The 27,138-nt window shown below is 43.9% G+C and overlaps 1 protein-coding gene across 5 annotated transcripts in view; it reads left to right on the forward strand.

Moving 5' to 3' along the window:
* The window catches only part of NBEA (neurobeachin), an 843,583-nt gene that overhangs the window by 143,674 nt on the left and 672,771 nt on the right, over positions 1-27,138 (forward strand). For all 5 annotated transcript variants that reach the window (XM_077806446.1, XM_077806437.1, XM_077806454.1 and 2 more), the window contains exon 5: positions 7,378-7,499. In XM_077806446.1, the coding sequence (XP_077662572.1) occupies positions 7,378-7,499 (122 nt within the window). The remainder of the gene's footprint in view (positions 1-7,377; positions 7,500-27,138) is intronic.

A 27,138-nucleotide genomic window follows, 5' to 3' on the forward strand; every position in this document is an offset into this window, starting at 1 on the left:
ACCACCTCCCTAGGTAACGCATTTCAGTGTTTCACCACCCTCCTAGTGAAAAAGTATTTCCTAATATCCAACCTAAACCTCCCCCACTGCAACTTGAGACCATTACTCCTTGTTCTGTCATCTGCTACCACTGAGAACAGTCTAGATCCATCCTCTTTGGAACCCAGTTTCAGGTAGTTGAAAGCAGCTATCAAATCCCCCCTCCTTCTTCTCTTCCGTAGACTAAACAATCCCAGTTCTCCCAGCCTCTCTTCATAAGTCATGTGTTCCAGTCCCCTAATCATTTTTGTTGCCCTCCGCTGGACTCTTTCCAATTTTTCCACATCCTTCTTGTAGTGTGGGGCCCAAAACTGGACACAGTAATCCACAGTAATGAGGCCATTTTACAGATGAAGAGGTGGGAAAGAGAGGTGAAGTTCAGAAATATCCACTGATTTTGGGCGTCCAGTTTGAGATGCCTAAGAACTGATATTTCAGTGTGCTCAGCATTATATAATCCTTTATATGTTCAAACCATATTTCACACTGACTTTAATTGCAGCTATTAGAGCTCAGCACTTGTGTAAATTAGCCTCCAAGATCTCAAGCTATGCACCCAGAAACTGAGGATCACAAAATAAGTGACCATCACTGAAAATTAAATTTAACTGACTTGTGTAGCATCACACAGGAACTTTGTAACAGAGACAGGGATAGAATCCAGTTCACCAGGGCAGCATTCAGCTGTCCCAATTATGAGACATCCTTTCTCTTTTTGCAAACCCTTGCCTCGGTCACAACCCACCTTCCAATTTCTGCAACAGATGAAGTAGTGATACTGCACACAGCAGCCTCCTTCACTGCAGAACCCTGATTTGTCCCCTGCATAGATCCAGCCTGCTTACTGAGTGAGCAGATTTTTTAAAAAGCAAATTGAAAACAAACACAAATTTCCTCAAATGGAATGATATTGACACCCTCATTGTTCACGATCAGGGTTAGAACCAGGGGTGGGATGATTTAAATCACCAAGTGAAAAGCCTCAATTTAAATAATAGATTTTAATCAACTTTTCCATTTGTAACTCAGTTTCTAAAGAAAAGCGTATTTTCAGTGGTTGATGTAAATCACTACATTTTAATGGCAAAAACTAAATAGAGTCTTTACACTAGGTTTCGTACATCTTTTTATTGTTTAGGAGGGTACAACACTATAACTATGAGCTTTTATTTAAGCAATCAGAGCTTAATATTTTCACATTGTTATTAATTGTACAGTTTTAGTATGTTAAAAATGATGAACATGATGAATGATATATTGCTTATTTACTAGATGATTAACTTTTTGCTCTTGATTTGTGTCAAGTTCCTTTAGGATGTTAACTGGAATTTAATTAAACACACAAAATGGTATATAAACTTCATTTTTATTAACCAAAACAAGCCCTTAATATACAGTACATGACTATTGTGCCATATTTATAAAGCTTGACCTCAAAAGTTAATTGTTTTTCTTCTGATTCTTTATACAGAAAATCAGCCTTTAACTCTTTTGGCAGAGGCTCTTAATACATTTTATATTAAATTCAGATTTCATTTTAAACCGGTTTATTTTAAAAAGAAAAATTTAATTTAAATAATCCAAAAAATTGATTTAAAAAAATCTTTTTTTATCTACCCTGTTGGAACCTTTAGATCCACAGCACAGTCATCTGCAACTTGAGCTAATAGAATAGTTGATAGCAATAGTAGGCTGTTGTCCTTCATGTGAACCAGCTCTAGAGGGAACACACACTTTTGCCAGTGGATTTTTGTGTGTGTGTATGAGAGAGAGAGAGATATGCGCGCGCGCACACATACACACACACACGATCTTCATGCATTTTGAATAATATGTGGAATGAGGCCAAAGGAGGATAAAAGAATAGTAAGTATGAATAATAATGGGGAAAATTTGGAAAGATTTTATATATGGCTTATATACGTAAACAAATACAATATCCTCATTTTTATTTCCTAATATATAAAAATAAAAGGATAGGATTAAAAAACACCTTGAAAAAATGTAATATCAAAATTAAAATCTTAATTCTGCATGTATCATATTGTCTTATTTAGGGACAATACGGACTTACTTAAGAGTCAATAGGCTTCAGAGAATAAGCCCAATGCATGGGAGTATTCAGAGGACTGCTCATTCAGGTTTTAAACTCTTCAGGACACACACCTGTCTTATTATATAAATGTAAAACACATAGCCTTTACTCTCAACTTGCCACTGCTCCAAAGTGGGCACAGTGTATGACAGACTCCAAAATTAGACACACAAAACTTATTCCTATGGGGAACCTATATATGGTGCGGGATTTATTGTTTTGGTACTAATAAATTTCTTTATTTCTGATGGAAATAATTTGATGGAAAAAGGCTAGCTCTTCTTTGAGTGATGGTCCCTGTTGTTTTCTACTGTGGGTTTATACATGTGTACCATAGTGCCCTGAGGCAGAGAATTGGAAAGTAACATCCACTGGTCTGCGCATGGGCACTGGCTCACCTGGTGCCTTTGACTGAGGGGTTAAACGGATGGGCAGACTGGCTGCTTCTCCAGTTCCTTCTCAGTGCCACATGGTCTGGGTCAGACTCTTCAGTGTCCACAGCTTCAACTTCATCTGACAAAATAAAAATATTCTAGTTTGTAAATAGTTTTAATAATTTTATCCTTTAAAAATAGATTAGTCTCCAGACACCCCTCCCCACCCATACTCCATTTGGGTACCAGACCTTGCTCAGGACTCTGTGCTTCTTGCCTGCAATCCTTCTCGATCAACGACTACCACCAGAGCTGCCTGTACTCCCTTGGGAAAGCTCTCATTGTGTCAAGGTGGAGTATCAGCCAATTGTTCTCCAGCCATACCCGAGAAAGGTAGGGACTTCGTCTCTGCAAATACCTCATGGAGAAGGCCATGAGACTTCAACTGAACCCAGGCTGGGGAAACTCCCCACCCCCTGTGCATTGGCCTGATTAATCAAGGACTGTACCTCCTGCTGTGAAATCAAGCTCTGGTGTGGGAGTATCTACCCCCACAGATGCCATGGCAGGAAGCTAGGAAACACTCTCATAAGCATGATATTAAGTCTTCCTCAAAGTCCACTTCAAAGAAGTCAGATTCAGCTGTAAGCAAGCCTTGCAGCTCAGCCCATGAGGACTTAGTACATTCTAAGTCCCAGAGCCACAATAAGTCCAGTACTGAACCGTGTTCTGTTGGTACCATCATCCTTGACTACTCCCAACCTCCAGGATGCATCTCTTCTTGGGTCCAACAAAGAGGAATTCTCCCAGAGACTAGGGATATTCTGCCTGTCTTGGACTATATCCAATCTTTAAAGAGATCAGGTTTGTCTAGCAGCTCCTTGCAAGTTCACTTAGTGGCGATCAGCACGTACCATCCACTTTCTCAGAGCTACTTGGTCTTTGCATATCCACTGACCAATATTGTGGAAAGGCCTAATAAGAATGTTCCCACCTATTCAGAAGCCTACACCCCAATGGGAACTGAACCTTGTTCTGTCAGTACTCATAAAACTCCCTCTTTGAGCCTTTAGCTACTTGCTTCATGTCTCTCCTTTCCATGAATGTCGCTTTTCTTGTAGCCATCACCTGAGCGAGAAGGGTTGGCGAATTTGGAGCAATGACAGATTCTTCACACGCTATCTTCCATAAACATGGTTTCTTTACATCTGCACTCCAAATTCACCCCTAAAGTAGCTTAGAATTTCACCAACACTAATTGATTCACTTATCTGTGTTCTTCCCAAACTGCATGCTTCTGCACAGAAAGTAAGACTCCACTCCCTTGATGTTCAGAGGGCCTTGGTTTTCCACATACAGGGATTAAGATGAATCAGGAAATTCCTGAAGCTGTTCATCACTATAGCAGAAAGAGTCAGAGACCATGCCATCTCCACCTGGAGAATCTCCAAATGGATCTCTGCCTGCATTCTACTCTGTCAGCTTTCAGACCTTTCCCTACCTCCCCAATGTGGTAAGAGCTCATTCCATCAGAGTGCAAGTAACAACTATGGCGTCTCTTCAGGAGATACTCCTCCTGGACATCTGTAAAGCAGCCACGTGGAGCTCCATTCACAAATTTACCAGATATTATGCCTTGGTACCGGACTCTTCTGCTGATGCCTCATTTGGTTGTGGTACTCAGCCTTACTGTCTACATCCTTGCATCCTCTTCCTCCTTAGATATCCTTGTCAATCATCTGCAGTGGAATACAATAGGGACCATCACTTGAAGAAAAGTTTACTTATCTGTAACTGGAGGTTCTTTGAGAGGAGTGGTTCCTGTCTGTATTGTGCTACCTGCCCTTCTCCTCTGCTTCAGATCTTATCTGACTTGCGGTAGAGAAGGAACTGGAAAGAGTCAGTCCATTATCCTGTCGGTCAGAGGCATGAGGTGAGCTAGGGCACATGCGCAGACCAACAGATACTATGTTCAAATTCTCCGTCTTCGGGTGCATGATGCCCATACTGTGGCAAGGCATCTCCTTCGTCTCGCTAGACTTAGCACTTCCCCTTCTGGGGATGGCGGGTCTGGAGTAATCAGCCCCACTCAGGGCAGGGCTTGCCTTCCCCCTTCTGTGCTCTCTTGGTCATATTTTCAGGGTAGGCCTCAGGATTGGCTTAAGGGTGATCCTTCACCAAACAAAAAGGAAACAATCTTGTGAACAAAAAAACCCAAGGGGATACCTGTCGCTGCCTCCTCTTGGTTGCCCTGGGATTTCAGTCTTTCCCCTCGCAGGCAGTCAGGTTTGGCTGTTTCCCCTATGGCAAGGAGCTCAGCCATCACCCTGGAGCAGCTTATTTCCCTGCTGCCACTAGCCTGGCAGCAGCTTGTCTGTCTGTCTCTCTCTCTCTCTCTTCCCCCTTTCTCTCACCAGAGGAGGGGTTTTAAAAGGCCTCAGGCAGCCTTTAATTGGATTTGGTTGTCCCTAACTGACCTGAGGTAACCCTGTCTCAGCTAGTAGGGAAGAGCGCCTTTAAAGTTCTAGGGCTAACACATCTGCCTTCCAGCACCTTCTTGCAGACATCTGGCCTGACTGTCACAATACATAACCCACAGTGGAAAACAGATAAGGACCATACATCTTGACTATTCTCCAGTTACAAGTAATCTCCTCTATCGTTCTGGGATGTATTAGCAGGAGTGTTGTCTGTAAGATGTGGAAGGTAATTGTCCTGCTCTACTTGGCACTGGTGGGGCCTCAGCTGAAGTACTGTATTCAGTTCTGGGATCCACATTTTAAGAAGGATGTGGACAAAATAGAAAGAGTCCAGAGGAGAGCTACTAAAACGATGAAAGATTTAGAAAACCTGACCTATGAGGAAAGGTTAAAAAAAAAAGGGGGGGGGCATGTTCAGTCATGAGAAAGAACCTCATAAGTCTTCAAATGTGTTAAGCACTTTTATAAAGACGATGGTGAGCAATTGTTCTCCATGTCCACTGAAGTAGGACAAGAAGCAATGACCATCGTCTGCAGCAAAGGAGATTTAAGTTAGATATTAGAAAAAAAATTCAAACTCTGCAAGAATAGTTAAGCATTGGAATAGGCTTCCCACAGAGGTTGTGGAATTGGAAGTTTCTAAGAACTGGTTAGACAAGCACCTGTCAGGGATTGTCTGGGTATATCTGGTCATGCCTCAGCTCAGGGGGCTGGGCTTGATGACTTCTTGAGGTCCCCTACACCCCTATATTTCTATGAATTTGTGAATTTTCAACAATAGAATTAAACTTTTGTAGTATATTCGGGACTAAAAAGAGTGACACCCCTCAAAATGGAGAACATTTGAGAGGTGTGCACATAGCATGCTTTTTGATGCTATATAAATAACAGGTATTATTCTGTATTTGTGTATAGTAGTGCCTTTCTGGATACACAAGAAGAAACACTCCCTTCCCCGAGGAGCTCAGTACAATTTCACACCACTCTGTCTGATTAGAACACTTTACTTGTATTCACTTATTGTTCGTAGTATCAAATGTTCCTCCTCCATCCCCTCAAAACAGGGAAATAAATTACAATCCCCTATGCAAACTGCTCAAATAAATTGGTTAGTCTCTAAGGTGCCACAAGTACTCCATTTCTTTATGCAAACTGAGTTTATTACGCACTAGCTTATGTTGGAGTTGTGGCAGTTCTAAATCTTTCCCAGTAGGAGTGTCATGTGTGATTAACTTATTCTGCTTTTAAGCAGTCCACCAAGTTGCTGCCCATTTCTGTACTCCCTAATTAGGATACCACAAATACTAACTTTCTCTGTTAAATTATTGAAATGTATTAATTTTTCCCTGCTCAGGGAATCCTGGTTATTCTAGTTTGATTGACTAAGGTACTCCTTAAAATGACCTTGCTAGAACTGAAAAAGGTACTCATTGGTCTTTGAATTAAACTCACCTAATTACCTTGAAAAATATTTCCTTCTATATACTTTTATATAGTACAAAAAGTGAGAAGATATTGTGTGTAGATAGTTGTAGAGAGGGCTGATGTTCCTTAATTTCTATTATCTAGAAATATGCTATATTTTGTTTGAAGAAAGCACTCATAATCGAGGCTTTGCCATAATAATCTGTAGTATCATAAACATTTAATTCCGAAAAGTCATTAAAGTGATATACTTTAGTTATGGGTACCATACTGAGAAAAGAAGGGGTTTATATCTTGTATAATTATCTCTATACAACAAGCCAAAGTCTTCAGTCAGCCACAGCCTAGAAAATCAAACAATTTTTCATAAACACCAGCATCCATGGCACAGCATTAAATCACATCCTTTGATTTCCACACAGGCCACTCTCTAACATTTATTTAATTTTATCATCAGAGTCAGTTATTAAACTTCTCCACTTCTTCACTCTATAACATCAATTCAAAGGCCAGGGAAACAGCAGTATAATGTTGTTAAATGATTACAGGGCATATTTTTTTTTAAATTGTAACTCATTGAATCTTTTGTCTTGTTATTGAGCATGAATAATGTGCTCCTGGCATTTAAATGGATTTTGCAATTTTCAGACGTTGAATTTTGTGTTTTAACACTTATAAAAGTAATTTACTCCCTGGCATTTTCTACTCAGAATGCTATCCCTTCTGTAATGTATTCAATATATAATTTAATTGATTTTATTAATATCTCCTCAATTCCTTCGTCGATATAATGTATGTAGTTGGAGAACTGAAAACAAGAAAATCTCATAAGAGTAATTAAACATTAAAGCATTTATAGTGCAGTGGTTGCCATTTTTGTGGATCCTTTCGAAAGAGTTGTTTGATTAAACACTGTAAATCCACATACTTACTTTACTAATTTTTACTGTTTCCTTTTTTGTAGGCAATTGCGTTACCTCCTATTGCTAAGTGGCCTTACCAAAATGGGTTTACTCTTAACACCTGGTTTCGTATGGATCCATTAAACAATATTAATGTAGATAAGGATAAGCCCTATCTCTATTGGTAAGTAACTCGTATATATGATTTTATTTTGGTTTCCTTATAAATAGTTAATTGTAAAATACAAATTAGTAGTTGAAGCTCTTTTTTGCCAGCATTTCCAGATTTTAATAAATTTTACTTTTGTTAGAAACTTCTCTAAGATTGTCTATGCTATTTATTTCTTAACAGTTGAAATACAACAATGCAAGCAATATGCTTTTTAGATCAACCATAAAACAAAATGTACTGTGTTTTAAGAATTTGTAAAGAAATTATTTCCTATCAGGACAATTTGGGGATGTGCCTTTGTAGTGTAATATTTTCTCACTAGAGACATTTAAGGCTTCACTGATTTTCATAGTTCTATGACCTTATGAGAGAAATTTGCTGAGCTCTCAGCACTGCTTTTTACACATTTATTATAGGCTTCTTTAAGGTGTTGATGATAGATAAAGTATCTCTAAAAAGAAAAATGCCTGCTCCACCCCCAAACAGGTCCCATTAAGATGAAATGTAAGCACTAGTTCCTAATAGTATGCTAACAATGAATGCCGAAAATGGAAGGAGAAATCTTTACTCCATTTCCCTATCTCTGCTATGAAGAAAATGACTCCTTTGTAAAGCACTATGGATTAATAGTACTATCTCGGAGATAAATAATGGTGATGGTTTTATTATAGCAGTTAGTATTTTAAATTTATTTTTATTCAGTTTAAACAGGTGCTTCATCTGGGTGATGAAAACATGGGTTGTTTCATTATAAGGAAGAGGAAATCAGTTTGGGTGTTTGCTCAAAATAGGTAGCCTTAGTTGGAATGGGAAAAGATAGGAGACAGTAAATATATGAATAGGAGAAATAGCCTCAGTGTTAGTGAAAGATCCACAGTGTTCTCAAATTCTCTGCATTACTTAGTTCATTGTCTTGTACATTGTATCTTTCCATTTTACTGTCTGCTTCTATTGTTTTTAAACCACAAAAGCTGTTTAAGTTATAGAACATTCAGCAATGTACATATAATTTCACCAGGTATGCGGGTCCCCCACATCCTGCCACACCCACCAAACAAACACAAACAAACAAAAAGACAGCTCCTATACAATATCTGAAAATAATGTATTTTTTATAGTTTTCCTTACTGATCAATGTGTCAAATATTACTATATGTTTAAATCTTCTGCATAGTTTGGACAAATATAAAAGGGAAGTTTTAAAGTTGTTTCCTATCTGTCTTGACTTTCTGTAAGTTTATAAAATAGAAAAAAAAGTTACAATATTCAATAAATCAGGTACAGAGGAGGGCACATTAGACAAGTAACCATAAGTAACATTGATATTTATGTGGACGTATCTAATAAAACTACATGCAGTCATTTGGGGAACAAAAGCTTGTAGGAATGCTCAAGTGAAGGAAGGATGACTAGTTCAAATCTAGTCCTTTTTGGGATGCAGAGTACGATGGATGGGGAATGGCTTGATGTTGAGGAAGAGATTTGTCTTTGCATCAAAATGAGAAGTAATTTCTTCAGATATGAACAGACCCAAGGCTGCACAGTTGCAGACCAAGCAGTTGCGGGATCTTTCTACTTCAGGCCACCCCCATACTGATAGCAGAGCACCCCAGGACATGCTATGCAGGATTGCCCACAATATGGGGCTCAAGGCTGAGAAGGTGGTTGAGTCAGAGGCCCTGATGGTTGATATTTTAGCCCCCAAAGGGCCATCCAGGGTAGTACTGCCCCTTATAAAAACCATTCAACCACCACAAAATCTCCGTGGCAAACTACTTCTTCCATCCCCACGACAGCTAAAGGGGGTGGGAGGAAGCATTTTGTACCCTCTAAAGGGTACAAGCACTTATTCTCTCGCCTGCAGCCCTGCTTGTTAGTGTTGGTGGCAATAAACGAGAGAGCGAGATGGGGGCAACAGGGCCTGACTCCCAAGTCAAAAGACTCCAAAAAGATGGACCTTTTTGGCCAGAAGGTCTGCTTGACCGGAGGGCTCCACTTGAGGATGGCAATCTTCAGCACATACAATTTTAATTAATGGGACTCCATGATGAAATTTAAGGAGCTTGTGCTGTCTCATTCTAGGGCAGAATTTGTGGTCATAGTGGAGGAGGGCAAGTCAGTGGCACGGACCTCTTTACAGGCCTCACTGGATGCTGTGTACTCAGCCGCACGGATGTTGCCCTCTGGCATAGCCATGAGGAGGAGTTCCTGGCTGCAGGCATCCGGACTTCCCCACAAAGTCAAATAAACTATTCAGGACCTGCCTTTTGATGGCATGGGCCTATTTGCGAAGCAAACAGACTCCATGCTTCACAGCCTAAAAGATTCACAGGCAACTATGAAATCGTTGGGCATGTATAACCCTGCCATTTTAAGCCCCATCCGCTGCAGCGCTTCTATCCCTCTCGGCCCAGACTTCTCCAGGAAGCGGGGCAAGAGTGGCAGGTGCAAGCCCTCCTCCTTCTCCACCCAGCCAGGTCCAGGGCTCGACAAGACCATCGTCGGGCTCTAAGCAGGCCTTTTGAAGGTGGGCCTGGGAGCGATGCACCAGCCAGCAAAACGGACCCTTCTCCCTGCTTTCTCAACCATCTGTCCCACTTCTACAGTGCTTAATCTCTGTGACACAGATTACGTCAGACCACTAGGTCCTTCACATGGAAGTGGGATATCCTCTGCAATTCTGCTCCTCCCCTCCCTCCCACCCACTTTCCCCATCCCTCTTCAGGGACCCTTCTCACATGCATCTCCTCATACAGGAGGTCCAAATGCTCCTCACCACAGGAGCACAGGAGGAGATTCCTCAAGAGCTAAGAGGCAAGGGATTCTATTCCCATTATTTCCTAATCCCCAAAACCAAGGGGGGGGTCTCAAATCCATCCTCGACCTGCAAGGCCTCAACAGGTTCATGAAAAAGTTGAGGTTCTGCATGATTTCTCTAACTGCAATTATTTCCTCTCTGGATCTGGGAGACTGGTATGCCACCCTCGACCTCAAGGACACATACTTCCACATCTCTATAATTCCTGCCCACAGATGATTCCTCAGGTTCGTGATCAACTACAACCATTACCAATTCACAGTCCTCCCCTTTGGCCTTTCAACAGTTCCCCAAGTGCATGTTGGTCGTAGCTGCCTTTCTACGCCTGAGGCAGGTGCAGGTAAAACCGTACCTCAATGACTGGCTGCTCAGGGGACATTCCAGGGACCAAGTGGAGAGAGAGGTCAGCTTTGTAAGGTCCACTTTTGACAGGTTTGATCTCCCACTCAACAAGCACAGATCAACCCTATCCCCGACACAGAGGATCGAGTTTATCAGAGCAGTATTGGACTCAGTCCAGGCCAGGACATCACTGCCAGAGGCTCATTTTCTGTCAATAACAGACATCATACAAAGCCTCAGATGGTACCCTACTACCACAGCAAGGGGTTCCTTAAGGCTCCTCTGCCACATGGCGGCATGTACATATGTGGTACAGCACACGAGGCTGAGGCTCAGGTCTGTCCAAGCTTGGCTGGCCTTGGCCTACTGTCCGGGGCATGACAGCCTGGACAAGATGGTCACCGTTCCTGTGCCGGTTCTCGAGTCTCTACATTGGTGGCTCAACCCTCAGGATGTATGTGGGGGAATCCCATTCAACAAGCCCACTCTATCCCTGGTGACAGATGCATCGGCACTAGGATGGGGCGCTCACCTGGGAGAACTACAGACTCAAGGTCTCTGGTTGCAGGACAAGCTTTCACGCAACATCAAGGAGTTGAGAGCGGTCTGATGGGCATGTCAAACTTTCCAAGCCCAATTGTGAGGGAAGTGCATGGGTGTCATGACGGAGAACATGACTGTGATGTTTTACATCAACAAGCAAGGTGGGTCTTGTTCATCTCCTCTGTGTTAGGAAGCCCTCAAGCTGTGGGTCTTCTGCATAGCCCACTCTATTCTCCTGGAAGTGGCTTACCTCCCAGGTTTCTCAGAACGAGTTGGCAGACTACCTCAGTAGATCCTTCCACAATTACGAGTGGCCTATCCACCCGGACGTAGTCCACAACATCTCCCAGAAGTAGGGAGTTCCCCAAATTGAGCTGTTCACCACTCAGAGAAACAGAAAATGATCTTGATTCTGTTCCTTCCATAATCACAGTCTGGGCTCTCTCGCAGGCGCGTTTCTCCTCTCTTGAATGGACCATCTGTTGTATGTGTTTGCTTTGTTTCCACTCGTCCATAAGATGCTGCTCAAAATCCACAGGGACAAGGCAGCAGTCACACTGGCAGCACTGGCCTGGCCTCACCAGCTCTGGTTCACCATGCTCCAGGAGCTGTCAGTGGACACTCCAATCTCATTATTCCTGGTTCTGGACCTGATCACCCAAGACTGCTGTTGGCTTCATCATTCTGACCTCAAGTCTCTTCACCTCACAACTTGGAAGCTTCATGGCGAAACCCGATGGAGCTCATGTGCCCTGAGTCTGTTGCGGGGGCGGGTGTCCTACTTGGTCACAGAGGATTTCATTGTGGATCACGTCTTGTATCCGGGAATGCTATGAGTTGGCAAAAGTACCAGCTCCTGCACTAACAGCACATTCCACAAGAGCGCAGGCCTCCTCAGTGATGTTCCGAGCCCAAGTCCTTACCTAGGATATCTGCAGGGTGGTGATGTGGTCCTCGGTTTCTTCTGTCATCTCTTATTGAAGATATTAATAAAACCAGTGGATTTTATCATGAGTTAAAAATAAAACTTTAATGGGGCACATTTATACATTTATTATCCCTTCAGGTTCTTCATATGGGCATACAAGAAAGTCAGTGTCCTTCACAAGCAGGAAGAAACACAAGATAAAAGGAATGTGGTTAATCAGACCGCAACTTCATTAACTTATCTGGAAACTATCTAGTAATAACTCAGAGTGCAGATCATCATTGCTGGGTTAAGAGTCTATGGAAATGGGGTTGTCTTCTTGCTGTACTAGACATTAGGAGACCCAGCCCCATTCCTCAGATTCTTCAGTGGATGCCTTCCCTTAAATCCACTTCTAGTTCCAATTTATAAGGGAACTGGAACCTCTGTAGAATGAGTACTTAGAATCATAGAAGGTTAGGGTTGGAAGGGACCTCAGGAGGTCATCTAGTCCAACCCCCTGCTCAAAGCAGGACCAACCCCAACTAAATCATCCCAGGCAGGGCTTTGTCAAGCCGAGCTTTAAAAACCTCCAGAGATGGAGATTACACCATCTCTCTAGGTAACCCATTCCAGTGCTTCACCACCCTCCTAGTGAAATAGTTTTTCATAATATCCAACCTGGATCCAGTGGACATAGTGTACTTAGATTTCCAGAAAGCCTTTGACAAGATCCCTAACCAAAGGCTCTTATGGAAATTAAGTTGTCATGGGATAAGAGGGAAGATCCTTTCATGGATTGAGGACTGGTTTAAAGACCGGGAACAAAGGGTAGGAATAAATGGTAAATTTTCAGAATGGAGAGGGGTAACTAGTGGTGTTCCCCAAGGGTGAGTCCTAGGACCAATCCTAGTTAACTTATTCATAAATGATCTGGAGAAAGGGGTAAACAGTGAGGTGGCAAAGTTTGCAGATGATACTAAACTGCTCAAGATAACTAAGACCAAAGCAGACTGTGAAGAATTTCAAAAAGATCTCACAAAACAAAGTGATTGGGCAACAAAATGGAAAATGAAATTTAATGTGGATAAATGTAAATTAATGCACATTGGGAAAAATAACCCCAATTTTACATACAATATGATAGGGGCTAATTTAGTTACAACTAATCAGGAAAGAGATCTTGGAGTCATTGTGGATAGTTCTCTGAAGACGTCCATGCAGTGTGCAGCCGCAGTCAAAAAAGCAAACGGGATGTTAGGAATCATTAAAAAAGGGACAGAGAATAAGATGGCAAATATCTTATTGCCCTTATATAAATCCATGGTATGCCCACATCTTGAATACTACATACAGATGTGGTGTCCTCATCTCAAAAAAGATATACTGGCATTAGGAAAGGTTCAGAGAAGGGCAACTAAAATGATTAGGGGTTTGGAATGGGTCCCATATGAGGAGAGATTAAAGAAGCTAGGACTTTTCAGCTTGGAAAAGAGGAGACTAAGCAGGGATATGATGGAGGTATATAAAATCATGAGTGGTGTGGAGAAAGTGAATAAGGAAAAAGTATTTGCTTGTTCCCATAATATAAGAACTAGGGGCCACCAAGTGAAATTAATGGGTAGCAGGTTTAAAACAAATAAAAGGAAGTTCTTCTTCACACAGCGCACAGTCAACCTGTGGAACTTCTTGCGTGAGGAGGTTGTGAAGGCTAGGACTATAACAGCGTTTAAAAAAGAACTAGATAAACTCATGGAGGTTAAGTCCCTTAATGGCTATTAGCCAGGGTGGGTAAGGAATGGTGTCCCTAGCCTCTGTTTGTCAGAGGGTGGAGATGGATGGCAGGAGAGAGATCACTTTATCATTATTTGTTAGGTTCACTCCCTCTGGAGCACCTGGCATTGGCCACTGTCGGTAGACAGGCTACTGGGTTGGGTGGACCTTTGGTCTGACCCACGATGGCCATTATTATGTTCTTAGATTTCCCCTACTGCAACTTGATACCATTGCTCCTTGTTCTGTCATCTGCCACTTCTGAGAATAGCCTACCTCCATCCTCTTTGGAAGCCCCCTTCAGTTAGTTAAAGGCTGCTATCAAATCCCCCCTCACTCTTCTCTTCTGAAAACTAAATAAGCGCAATTCCCTCAGCCTTTCCTCATAAGTTGTGCTCCAGCTCCCTAATCATTTTCACTGCACTCTGGTGGACTTTCTCCAATTTGTTCACATCCTTTCTGTAGTGGGGGGCCCCAAACTGGACACACTACTCCAGATGTGGCCTGACAAGCTCTGAATAGAGGTGAATAATCACTTCCCTTGATCTGCTGGCAGGGCTCCTACTAATACAGCCCAATATGCTGTTATCCTTCTTGGGAACAAGGGCACACTGCTGACTTATATCCAGATTCCCGTCCACTGCAGTCCCCACGTCCTTTTCTGCCGAACTGCTGCTTAGCCAGTCGGTTCCCAGCCTGTAGCAGTGCATGGGATTCTTCCATCCTAAATGCAGGAATCTGGACTTGTCCTTGTTGAACCCCATCAGATTTCTTTTGGCCCGATCCTCCAATTTGTCTAGTTTCAGAGTAGCAGCCGTTAATCTGTATTCGCAAAATGAAAAGGACTACTTGTGGCACCTTAGAGACTTACAAATTTATTTGAGCATAAGCTTCCACTCTGGACCTTATCCCTACCCTCCAGTGTATCTACCTCTTCCCGCAGCTTAGTGTCACCCATGAACTTGCTGAGGGTACAATCCATCCCATCATCCAGATCATTAATGAATATGTTGAACAAAATCAGCCCCAGGAGCAACACTCTGCTTGATAACGGCTGTCAACAAGACATCGAGACATTGATCGCTACCCATTGAGCCCGACAATCTAGGCAGTTTCTATCTACCTTATAGTCCATTCATCAGATCCATGCTACTTTAACTTGCTGGCAAGAATACTGTGGGAGACCATATCAAAAGCTTTGCTAAAGTCAAGGTATATCACATCCACTGCTTTCCCCATGTCCACAGAGCCAGTTATCATAGAAGGAAATCAGGTTGGTCAGGCATGACTTGCTCTTGGTGAATCCATGTTGGCTGTTCCTGATCACCTTCCTCTCTCCAAGTGCTTCAAAACTGATTTCTGGAGGAACTGCTCCATGATTTTTTCCGGGGACTGGGTTGAGGCTGACCGGTCTGTAGTTCCCCGGATTCTCTTTCTTCCCTTTTTAAAAGATGGGCACTATATTTGCCTTTTTACAGTTGTCCGGGACTTCCCCCAATCACCATAGTTTTCAAAGATAATGGCCAATGCTCTGCAATCACATCAGCCAGCTCCCTGAGCACCCTCGGATGCATTGCATCTGGCCCCTTGGACTTGTGCATGTCCAGCTTTTCTAAATAGTCCTTGACCTATTCTTTCACCACTGAGGGCTGCTCACCTCCTCCCCATACTGTGCTGCCCAGTGCAGCAGTCTGGGATCTGGCCTTGTCTGAAAAGACTGAGGCAAAAACATTGCGTACTTCAGCTTTTTCCACATCCTCTGTCACTAGGTTGTCTTCCACAGTCAGCAAGGGTCCCACGCTTTTCCTGACCACCTTTTTGTTGTGAACATACCTGTAGAAACCCTTCTTGTTACCTTTCACATCCCTTGCTAGCTGCAACTCCAACTCTGCTTTGGCCTTCCTAATTATACCCCTGCATGCTCAAGCAATATTTTTATACTCCTCCCCAGTCATCTGTCCAAGTTTTCACTTCTTGTAAGGTTCCTTTTTATATTTAAGTTCACTGAAGATTTCTCTAGGCCAAACTGGTCACCTGCCATATTTGCTATTTTTTCTGCACGTCAGGATGGTTTGATCCTGCACCCTCAATAAGCCTTCTTTAAAATACAGCCAGTTCTCCTGGACTCCTTTTCCCCCTCATATTACTCTCCTAGGAGATCCTGCCAGTCAGTTCCCTGAGGGAGTCCAGGGAGTCTGCTTTTCTGAAGTCCAGGGTCCATATTCTGCTGCTCTCCTTTCTTCCTTTGTCAGGATCCTGAACTCGACCATCTCATGGTCACTGCTGCCCAGGTAGCCATCCACTTCTATTTCCCCTACCAATTCATAGAATCATATAAGATGAGGGTTGGAAGAGCCCTGAGGAGGTCTAGTCCAACCCCCTGTTCAAAGCAGGACCAACCCCAACTAAAACTAAACTAAATTCTTCCCTGTTTGTGAGCAGCAGGTCAAGAGGAGTATGTCCCCTAGTTAATTCCTCCAGCAGAAGTTGTCCCCAACACTCTCCAAAAACTTTCTGGATTGTCTGTGCACTGCTGTATTGGTCTCCCAGTAGATGTCAGGGTGATAGAAATCCCCCATGAGAACCAGGGCATGTGATCTGGAAATTTCTGTTAGTTGTCCAAAGAAAGCCTCGTCTACCTCATCCTTATGGTCTCGTGGTCTGTAGCAGACGCCCACCACGGCATCACCTTTGTTGCTCTCGCCTCTAAACTTAATTCAGAAACTCTCAACGGGCTTTTCTCCAGTTTCACACTGGAGCTCTGAGCAATCATACTGCTCTCTTACATACAGTGCAACTCCTCCACCTTTTCTCCCCCGCCTGCCCTTCCTGCACAGTTTATACCCATCCATGACAGTGCTCCAGTCATGTGAGTTACCCTACCAAGTCTGTTATTGCAATCACATCATATTCGTTGACTGTGCCAGGACTTCCAATTCTTCCTGCTGGTTTCCCAGGCTTCTTGCGTTAGTCTACAGGCACCTAAGATAACTAGCTGATTGCCCTACTTTCTCAGTATGAATCAGGAGGTCACCCCTGTTGCTCCCTCCTCCTTGTGTTTCCTCCCAGTATTCCATTTCCCCACTTACCTCAGGGCTTAGGTCTCCACCCCCTGGCAAACCTAGTTTAAAGTCCTTCTCACTAGGTTAGCAAGTCTGCCTGCGAAGATGCTCTTCCCCCTCTCCCTTAGATGGACCCCATCTCTTCTTAGCAATCCTTCTTCCTGGAAAACCTCCCGTGGTCAAAGAATCCAAAGCCCCCTCTCTGTTACCTCCTGTGTATCCACGCATTCCACAATTCGATGGTCCCTATCTAGGCATTTTCCTTCAAAAAGGAGGATGGATGAGAACATGACTTGTGCCTCAAACTCCTTTATCCTTCTTCCCAGAGGTACATAGTTTGCAGTGAGAAGTTCAAGGTCATTCTTGGATGTATCATTAGTGCCCACGTGGAGAAGTAGGATAGAGTTCCGTGAGCTTGTTCAGTCTCGGCAGACACTCCGTCACATCCTGAATTCTAGCTCCAGGCAGTGGACATCTGCCACAAGAAGGTACTGGATATTAATTTGACTGACTTCCCTCCACGCTCCAGTTGTGTTCCCAGATAGTTCAGTTTCCTTTCTCCTTCAAAAATATATCTGCTCCTCAGTTAGAGAGGATTCTCTAGAAGATTCCTTCACCATCTCCCTTGAATAATTCAGGTACCAAATATAATCGCAAACAAATTTAACCACTTGCCAAATCACCCATATTTTTCTTATTAATCATTTTTATTACAGTCGTGCTTAAAGACCAACCAAGAATGGGTATCCATTGTGGTAGGCACTGTACAAACATAATGGCAGAGGTCCTTTGCCTGCATCATGCAGGCCAAGCAGGTCCTTGCCATATCCTTCCCTTGTAAAGTATTTTACTATCACACTTGGGGAAAGGTCCGGGATCAGCCCTAAATCTGGTTTTTGCTTTGATTAAGCCAACCCCTTACAAAATCCCAAGTAGTTTTTGTTCCGTGTACAATAAGGATTTCAAGTGGCTACTTCCTGGTGGTCAAGGAGTGTAAGAGGGGCATCAGCTGGTTCCAGAGCATGCCCCTCCTGCCATATCAACTCAGAATCACCTGACCATGAAGGCTGAACTGTGAGTCCCTCCAAGTGAATTGACTGCCTGTCTGTGGCTGCAATGCATAATACTTTGCATACAGATCCAAACACTCACTGTCCTGATCTGTTTCCATGCCCTCAGAGCATGCATGACTGTCTATCCTGAACGGAGCAGCCTCACTGCTGAGGCCCAGGAACTGAACTTCCAAGAGGAATTGTCCACTCGTCTGTGGGTCAGATAAACAGTATTGTGCCCATATATCATCACCTTCTCATATGACCTTTCACTTGATCCAGGATGAAGGGATAAATAAGAATTTACCATATATATATATATACACACACACACACACACACACCCCCCTCTGGATTATTTTCCCCGACTGGCCTCCTTAGCTTTGTATGTATTCGAATGCCACCATGGGCATTATTCATTGGGCTACTATCCTGTAGATATAATTCCTCCAATCCTGAATGAATGGGATCCCAATTCACCTAACAACATGCACTTTTTAACATCACCATGAACTTAAATTTTCTTTTCTAAGGTAACTCCCCTCCCGGTGAGGAAACTTGGCACCAACAGCCTCTACACTATTCAAATCTGTACTGCTTTGACTGAGCAATCCAGTCCCAGCCTTCCCTCACTCTGGCAGTAGTTATGACTCACTTTGTCATCCCTTAAGTGTTTTTTGGAATTCTGAGGGTCAGGGTGTCAGAGGGCTCCCTACTTTGTAGGTCCTTAAACTCTGGAGCCCTTTGTAAATCCTCCTTTACTGACCCTTTGTTGTTCTGATACAAACCACCTCTCTTGTCACCTAATTAAAACCTGCTCTTAGGGTTCTGAAAGTCTGATATCCCCATGCAAAATATGCTGCTCAATAATGACCCAAATTTACCTATGATGCCAGCCCAGTTTACCATCCTTATATTAGGGCCAAATTATTTTCACAGGCCAAGCCCAGCGTCTAAAGATTTGGCACAACCTCAACCTGTTGTCTCAGATTTACAGAGGATTCGCCCCACATTGAGTAAATTCCATCCCCCCTCCCCCCACAGAATATACTTGAACGTTCATGGTGCTGGTTGCTTTGCACTAAGACAGAATTGGTTAAGAACCAAGATTCCAGGGAGGTCTTGCTGTGCCTGGATGGGGTCTTTGCTAGCTCCCAGCACCAGCTCTCAAATTCTGCCCTTCTCATACTTTGAGTGACTTGAAGACCTGGCAGTTGCCAACATGGACTCTGGCCTGGTTTATACTTCAGAATCACCTCTCTTGTCCATCACTATCTAACTTTAAGTGATAGTAGTGCCTCCCTTTGGGGTGGTGTAGGAAGCACCCTCCTGATAGTTTAGATGGTCCCAGACCCCTGCAAAGCTGATCTTAAAGCAGTAAGGGACTTATTCCTCTCTTTGCCCTACTTTTGTGTGGGGTTTGATGGAGGGTCCCTTGACTAGGTGTACCCTGGTATCCCTCCCCAAGTTTGGCACACCCTCTGCAGGTGTCTGTTTCCACCTCTGTGTTGTCTGTATATGAGGAAACCATCTCACCTCTCTGGGATAATTTTATGTTCCTTCCCCACGGACAGATTCCTCTCTCTGCTTCGCTTCCGTGTGGACGGTGAATCAGAGTCCCTTGACTAAGATGTCCCTCAGTGTCCATGGCCACCTTCTGAAAAGGGTCCTCTAGTATAGGTAGCAGCCTCATGGCCGCTTCTTATATATCCTTCCCATGCATGGGTAGGAATCCCATATTATGCAGTACTCCTGAACTGCCTCAGTTTTCTCACTGTCAGCTGGGGTCTTAGCTGTACCACAGTTTCCCCAGTAAGGGAAAACAGTGAACTAGGTGTGTGAGAGGGCTCCAGCCAAAAGTATAGTGCTTTCTAGGTTGGTCAGGCAGCCAATAACATCTTCCTTGAGTATACTGCTGCCTCTGTACTGCAGAAACCTTGAGTGAGATCAAAGTTGGAATCTAACTTATTAGATACATACAGACTCTGAACATGCAGACCCCTGAGTGTGCCTACATCATAGAAGATAAGGTGATAAGTAGCAGTCAGCATGGATTTGTCAAGAACAAATCATGTCAAAACAACCGAATACCCTTCTTTGTTAGAGTAACAAGCCTTGTGGATGGAAGGAAGCAGTAAGTGTGATATATCTCAACTTTAGTGAGGGTTTTGTTACTGTCTCACATGACATTGTCATAAACTAGGGAAATATAGTCTAGATGAATGTACTATAAAGTGGGTGCACGACTGGTTGGAAAACTGTATTCAGAGAGCAGGTATCAGTGGTTCACAGATTAGCTGTAGAAGGGCATACTGAGTTGGGTCCCACAGTGGGGATCTGTTCTGGGTCTTAATCTATTCAATATGTTCATAAATGATTTGGTAATGGCATAGAAAATATGCTTATAAAGTTTGTGGATGATGCCAAATTGGGAGGGCTTTCAAGTGCTTTGGAGGACAGGATTAGAATTCAAAATGATCTTGACTAACTAGAGAAGTGGTCTGAAATAAATAGGGTGAAATTCAATAAGAACAGATGCAAAGTATTATGCTTAAGAAGGAATAATCAATTGCAAAAACACAAAATGTGAAATGGCTGCTCAGGAAGGAGTACTGCAGAAAAGGATCTGGGGGTTGTAGTGGATCACAAACTAAATGAGTCAATAGTGTAATACTGTTGGGGGAAAAAGTGAACATCATTTTAGGATTTATTAGCAGGAGTGTTGTAAACAAGACAGGGGAAATAATTCTTCAACTCTACTCACCACTGATAAGGCCTCAAATGGAGTACTGTGCCCAGTTGTGGGCACCACACTTTGGGAAAGAGGTAGACAGATTGGAGAAAGTCTGGAGGAGAGCAAAAAAAAGATTAAAGATCTAGAAAACATTACATACAAGGAAAGATTGAAAAAAATGGTTTTGTTCAGTCTGGAGCAGAGAAGACTGAGCAAACATAATAGTCTTTAAGTACTTAAAAGGTTGTTATAAAAAGCAGGATGATAAGTTGTTCCTCTTATCCACTGAGGACAAGAAAAGAAGTAAATTGCAGAAAGGGAGATTTAGATTAGACATTAGGAACAACCTCCTAACTGTCAGGGTAGTTAGACACTAGAACAAATTACTTAGGGAGACTTTTAAGAACAGGTTAGACAAACACCTGTCAGGGATGGTCTAGATAATACTTAGTTCTGCGTCAATGCAGGGGATTGGACTAGATCAGTGGTTCTCAACCAGGAGTCTGGGGGCCACGAGAAGGTTTCAGGGGTCCGCCAAGTAGGGCTGTCATTAGACCTGCAGGGGCCTAGGGCAGAAAGCCAAAGCTCCACCACCTGGGGCTGAAGCCCAGGGCTCCAAGTCCCGCCACCTGGGGCTGAAGCCAAAGCCTGAGCAAATTATATTCGCAAGGCCCCCTGTGTCATGGGTCATGGGATAATTTTCCTGCTTGCTATCCCCCTAATGCTGGCCCTAGTTTTTTGTGCAGAAAAACAGTTGTGGCACAAGTGGGCTGTGGAGTTTTTATAGCATGTTGGCGGGGCGGGTGGGGTGCGGTGACAAAGAAAGAAAAAAAGGTTGAGAACTCCTGGACTAGATGGCCTATCAAAGTCCCTTCTAGTGCTACATTTTTATGATTATGTGATGATGTGAGACCCCTTACACTCAAAGGCTCTCTGGTGATGATGCATGGCTAGTATTAAAGAAACAGTATCACAATATACCACATCTCCCTTTCTTAATTCTTAAAATTCTTCCAAAAAACAACTTCTCAAACAATGGCCTCAGCACCAGACCTGAGGCATGAGGAGACTCTTACAGCACTGCTGACCGCTTGCTGCTTAATCTTCATCCATACAGATTAGAAGTTAATACTTACCCTGTTGGATCTTAGCCTTTACCATTGGCTTTTTCTGCTCATATAGTTCTTGTATATAATTATCACACAAGTCCCAGTATTGCACTGGCATGGGCACCTAATGTCCACTTCTTGTGAATTTATTTTCTGATGCAACCTGTTTCTCAGAAGATGTTGGTTTTTATTCTGATTTCTGGTCGTCTTGTACAGTTACCAATTGCTGCTCATATGATTCTTCTGATTTAGATGTCTGTTGTGTATCCGTTTTTGGTATGGTACAGTCAGGTGTCTAGGTGCTTTCTCTTACATCTGTACGTTTCTTCTGTAGATATCTCAGTGTGTTATGACAATGGCTCTGGACCTGTGGCCGCAACACTTTCTGATTACCATCCTTGTTTTGTTTCAGTGCATAATAGATCTCAGTAATGGAACACAGATAGTGGATTTGCTGTCCAGTCATAGTATTTCTTCTGTATTTCCTGAAGCTGCTTTAATGAGCTGTGAGCCCTCTGAGACGTGCCTTCAGTTTCTTCAGTATCTGATCATGTTCTGCTTGAGTTGATGCTGCTATTATCATGTCATCTGCTATTATATGGACTCCTGAAATAGCTCCATATGTATCACTGTTCTTTTGTTGAAATACTTGACTAGTTGCCTCTTATTCCAAAAGGTAGATGGAGAAACTTGTATCTGTGCCATGGTGTACTGAAAGGGAACCATTGAGATGACTCTTTAGCTAATGTAACTTCCCAATATCCATCTTTCTTATCTAGTGTAGTGAATATGCTTTTACGAGCTTGTTGGCACTGAACATCTGCTTGTGTGGGGATGGAATAATACTGGCCCAGTATAGCCTTATTCAGGTCCCTGGGATGCAAACAAATCCTAATCCTGCTATTTTTCTTCAGTTATCACTAGCCCGTTAATCCATGGAGTGGGTGTGTTCACTTTGGGTATGACACTTTCCTTTTCTAACTGCCTGAGTGCATCTTGCATGTGTTACTATGAAAGGTGTATTTCTGCAGCTGTGTATGATAGGGGTGACTGATGGGGTTTTATATATGTGATGCTTCCCACAGAACTCTCTTGTTCCTGTGAATACTGCTAGATATTGCAGAGTCAATTCAGTGCTGGGTGCCTTGGTGTGCAGCATACCTATTCCGGGTATTAGGTGTGGTTGTATGCAAGCTTCTCTGCCTACAAGTGGTGGTATGGTATTCCCAGCTCATGTACACATACTTAAAATAACTCAATGAGAGCTTGTGCGATTATAAACATAGCGTAGCCACGGTAGCATGGGCAGGGGTGACACGGCTTAGCCATTCTGAGTACAAACTCACCTGAACCTCTATGGGGTAAGTACTAATCTGTGCCATTGCTACCCAGGCTGCTGTGGTTATGCTATTATTTATACTTGTGCTAGTTCATTGAGCTTGCACTATACATTGATTCCCAGCTCACATACATACAACATATATGTGAGCTGGGAATGCTATCCCTTAGTGGTAATGAACTGAGGATTGAGCTTGTTCTTGTCTGTTGCTGCTGTTAGAGTGCCCTGTTCAGAGTCTATTCTGGAACTGCCATATGTTATAAGTGCAGCATCAGACAGTTTTATCTGGATGAGACCTGGTATCTTTTTGAAAAGGTGAACTGGTAAAGCCTTAGCTTCTGCCCCAGTATTAAGGTTGAACATTAAGTACATTCCTCGTATACAGTGTGGAATACTAAGATTCTGTGGAGTGTGGATACTTGTATCTACCAGATGAGATTGTTCACATTCTGTTTCAGCCAGAGATTTGTGGCTTGGTCTTTTGTGTAAGTTTGCTATGATAACGTGGATGAATAGTAATTTAATTTTCCATGTCTGAGATATGCTACTCCAAAAGCTGGGCAGACTCTGCGTGGGTGTATCTTTCCACAAAGTGTGCTCAGTTTCTTTGTGTGAGCTTTGGTGTGTCTGCTTTGCCCTAAAAAGTGGCTAGGCCTTGACCGTGCTGCTCTGAATACTCTTTTGTGAAAGAGCCTGGATCAGCTTGTCAGTATGCCACCCACACATGATCTCTCTTTGTTTCTTTGTGGTTTGTGAGGCTCTGCAAATCTTACTTTTTGCAAGTTAAAATGAGCTGCTTCAACCTTTACTTTTGTCCTTTTATCAGTGACACGGAACTCAATTTTGTCTCTGAACATGCCATTTTCAGACTCTCAATTTCTTGTTTTTTGCCTCAGCTCTGTGACATACTTACCTATTTACTCTTTTCCTACGTGTGGGTGAGACCAGAACTGGTATCATTAGCCATCATGTGTTTCTTAGAGTTACAGTAGTTCCTAAGCATTGTTAATACCTCATCCAAAGTGGGAGCATTTTCAGTTGGCTGCTGTAAGACTGTGTGTTAAACTTTAAGAGCCTCTTCTCCCACTCTGTGCAGTAAAATGGCTACTTATGTCATCCTCTTTTTTTTTATTTGCTTTTGAAGCTTTCATACAGAAGTGGTAGCTTTGTTCCTGTCTCTTTGAATTCTCAGCAAGATTACCAATTAAAACATAAAGCTCAGAATGGCTTGCAACCCTCCACGTTCAGATTTTTTAAATACTATTTTCTAGTTTAATTGCTTTATTTTTGGTTTTGTGTTTGTGTACTCTCTGTATTTCAGTACTCTGTACCTTGTGTTTGACTCCTGCTGGTCTGTGGATTGCATTTCTTTTCTGTGTGTAGCAGTTTACAGAATTTACAAATCCACCATTTTCCCGACAAAAGCAGCCACAGCTTGCAGAATGTGGTGACTTCTGACACCATGTTGTGTTTTCTAGCATGACCAGGCAGCTGAGAGTATCTTCCTTGTGAGTATGCTGCAGTCTTCGTACTTAGGAGCCCCAAGTCAGACTAGGCATAGAAAGTTATTTGAGTGCTTGCTCATGTCCATTCCATATTAGATATGTGTGTGCTTGCCATATGCACTGATGCCGGAAGTTTTTCCCGTCGCAGTATCCGTAGGGGACCAGCTCTGGAGCCCTCTGGAGTGGTGCCCCCATGGTGCAATATAAGGGGCACCACTGGTACCCCCTCCCTCAGTTCCTCCTTGCCGCCAGTGATGGCGCTGGAATGTCTGCTGCTTTGGCTAACGTTGTTTCATTCTCAGTTCTTGCAAACTTTGAAAATCTGTAATATATTTGCGTATAGTTAGTAGTTCTTAGTTATCCTTAGTAGTAGTTGTCAACTCTTCATTAGTCCCGAACAGGACTCAGCCAGGGGATGGGGCATGCCCTGGTCCCCAGGCTTTAAGCCCTGTGATCGCTGCAAATGGCGATGTCCATCAGTGATCCACATATCAGCTGCCTAAGGTGCTTGGGCAAAGGGCGCATAAGTGACAAGTGCCATATCTGCAAGTCCTTCAAACCTAGGATGAAGAAGGAGCATGATATCCATCTGAAAGCACTCCTGATGGAGTCAGCACTCACTCTGGCACTGGAACAGTGGTCCCACTCTGTACCGAGCACTGTGGCCTCGGTGCACAGTGCTCCACCAGCACCAACCATGAGCTGGCATCAGTCCCCCTCCATGGCTCCGGTGAAGAAGCCAAAAAAGACTGAGAGGGGAAGATCTCCTACTTCCCATAAGGGAAAGGAGAGGGCTGAGAGTTAACCATGACCCATGCCGGGCAGCTCAACATCCCCAGTGGGAACTTGGGCTCCAGCTCAATTCGAGTGGTCCATCCCATCCCATGCTTCACCTGTGACCCCAGATAGCAGTGCAGGCCCTAGCCAGCTTCAGGTGCCGTTGATGCCCAATTTCGAGTGGCTCAAGAGATCCTGACGGTCCCAGTGCCATCCACACTGCTCCTGCAATACCCCTGTCTTGGGGAAAACCCAAGTTGGGACCTTTGTGTGTGTCCCTGCCTTAGTGGTACTGATCCCCATCGAGAGGGATGTCCCGCCAGCGTTCACCTGCCCACAGTTGTCACGCCTCAGGACTGGAGAGGCATGCTGAGCGGAGCCCTCTTTGGTTCCCACACTGGGGGCACCAATAGAGGGACTCAAGATGTACCTCACTGGTAGATTGGTGAAGACCCTCTGAGGCATGCGACACCTAGCAAGAACTCCGGGACTGGCCCCGACTGTCTCCAAGGGCCTGGTACTGATCCCGGGACTGACTGGACACCAGCGACCGCTGACTGCTGGGCTGTCCTCGCCTGTCTCCAAGAAGGAGGTTGCCCTACTTAGGATAATCCTCCCAGCAACTGGCCCATAGTGGATCCCAGTCCATTCGACATCCCAGTACTGGTCAAGTAGCGTGAGGCGTGGATCGCTGGGTCTCTGCCACAGATCCACTGGACACCGTTGGTCCCCAGGAACCTGACCAAGTAAGTCTCACTTGGACAGCTCGGCTTCGGGACACAGCAGCCGGCACCGATTGGACAAGAGCCACTGCTCAGCGCGATCCTGGTCTCCCGATACTGACCACTCTGCTGGTATCCCGGGCTCAGAGCAAGGTACCCTGACTGTAGGGCAAACCCTGGTACTGGCAGTGTCGACTCCATTATCGGCACTGAATCCCATGACCCTAAGTGTACTGTCCAGTGCCATGGTATCCGTGGAACTCTTGAGGATTCATCCAACCTTCCCAGGCTGCCCGATCAATACTGGGAGCCTCAGAGAGGCCAGTGGCCTCAGTATCCCATCCCACGCCGGTGCTCGAGACTTCAGGGGGGTAAGTCCCCACAGGTCCAGAAGGACCCAGGGGAGCAAGCTGCTGGAACCACCGATAGATGTGGAGGTTACCTGCAGCACTGGCATCATCCTCATCAATGCTGGATGAGGCTATCATGGGCCCCCCTGACCCAGTTCCTAGGGATGACACCAAAGTGTACTAGGAACTTTTGAAGAGGGTTGTTTCTAACCTAGGGGGTCAGTCAGAGGAACTGTAAGAGCCCTCAGACTCTGTTTGATGTCCTCGGCTCCTGCCAGGGTGGCTCTACCCCTTCATGAAGGGGTTTGCAAAATCACTGATGCCCTGTGGCAGACCCCCTATTCCGTTTCCCCTATCTCTAACAGGGCCAAATGCAAGTTCTTCGTGCCAAGCAAAGGGCATGAATCATAGAATATCAGGGTTGGAAGGGACCTCAGGAGGTCATCTAGTCCAGCCCCCTGCTCAAAGCAGGACCAATCCCCAACTAAATCATCTCAGCCAGGGCTTTGTCAAGCCTGATCTTAAAAACCTCTAAGGAAGAAGATTCCACCACCTCCCTAGGTAATCCATTCTAGAGCTTCACCACCCTCCTAGTGAAAAAGTTTTTCCTAATATCCA

This window comes from Eretmochelys imbricata, chromosome 1 (assembly GCF_965152235.1).
Source record: "Eretmochelys imbricata isolate rEreImb1 chromosome 1, rEreImb1.hap1, whole genome shotgun sequence".
In the NCBI taxonomy this organism is placed as follows: domain Eukaryota; kingdom Metazoa; phylum Chordata; order Testudines; family Cheloniidae; genus Eretmochelys; species Eretmochelys imbricata.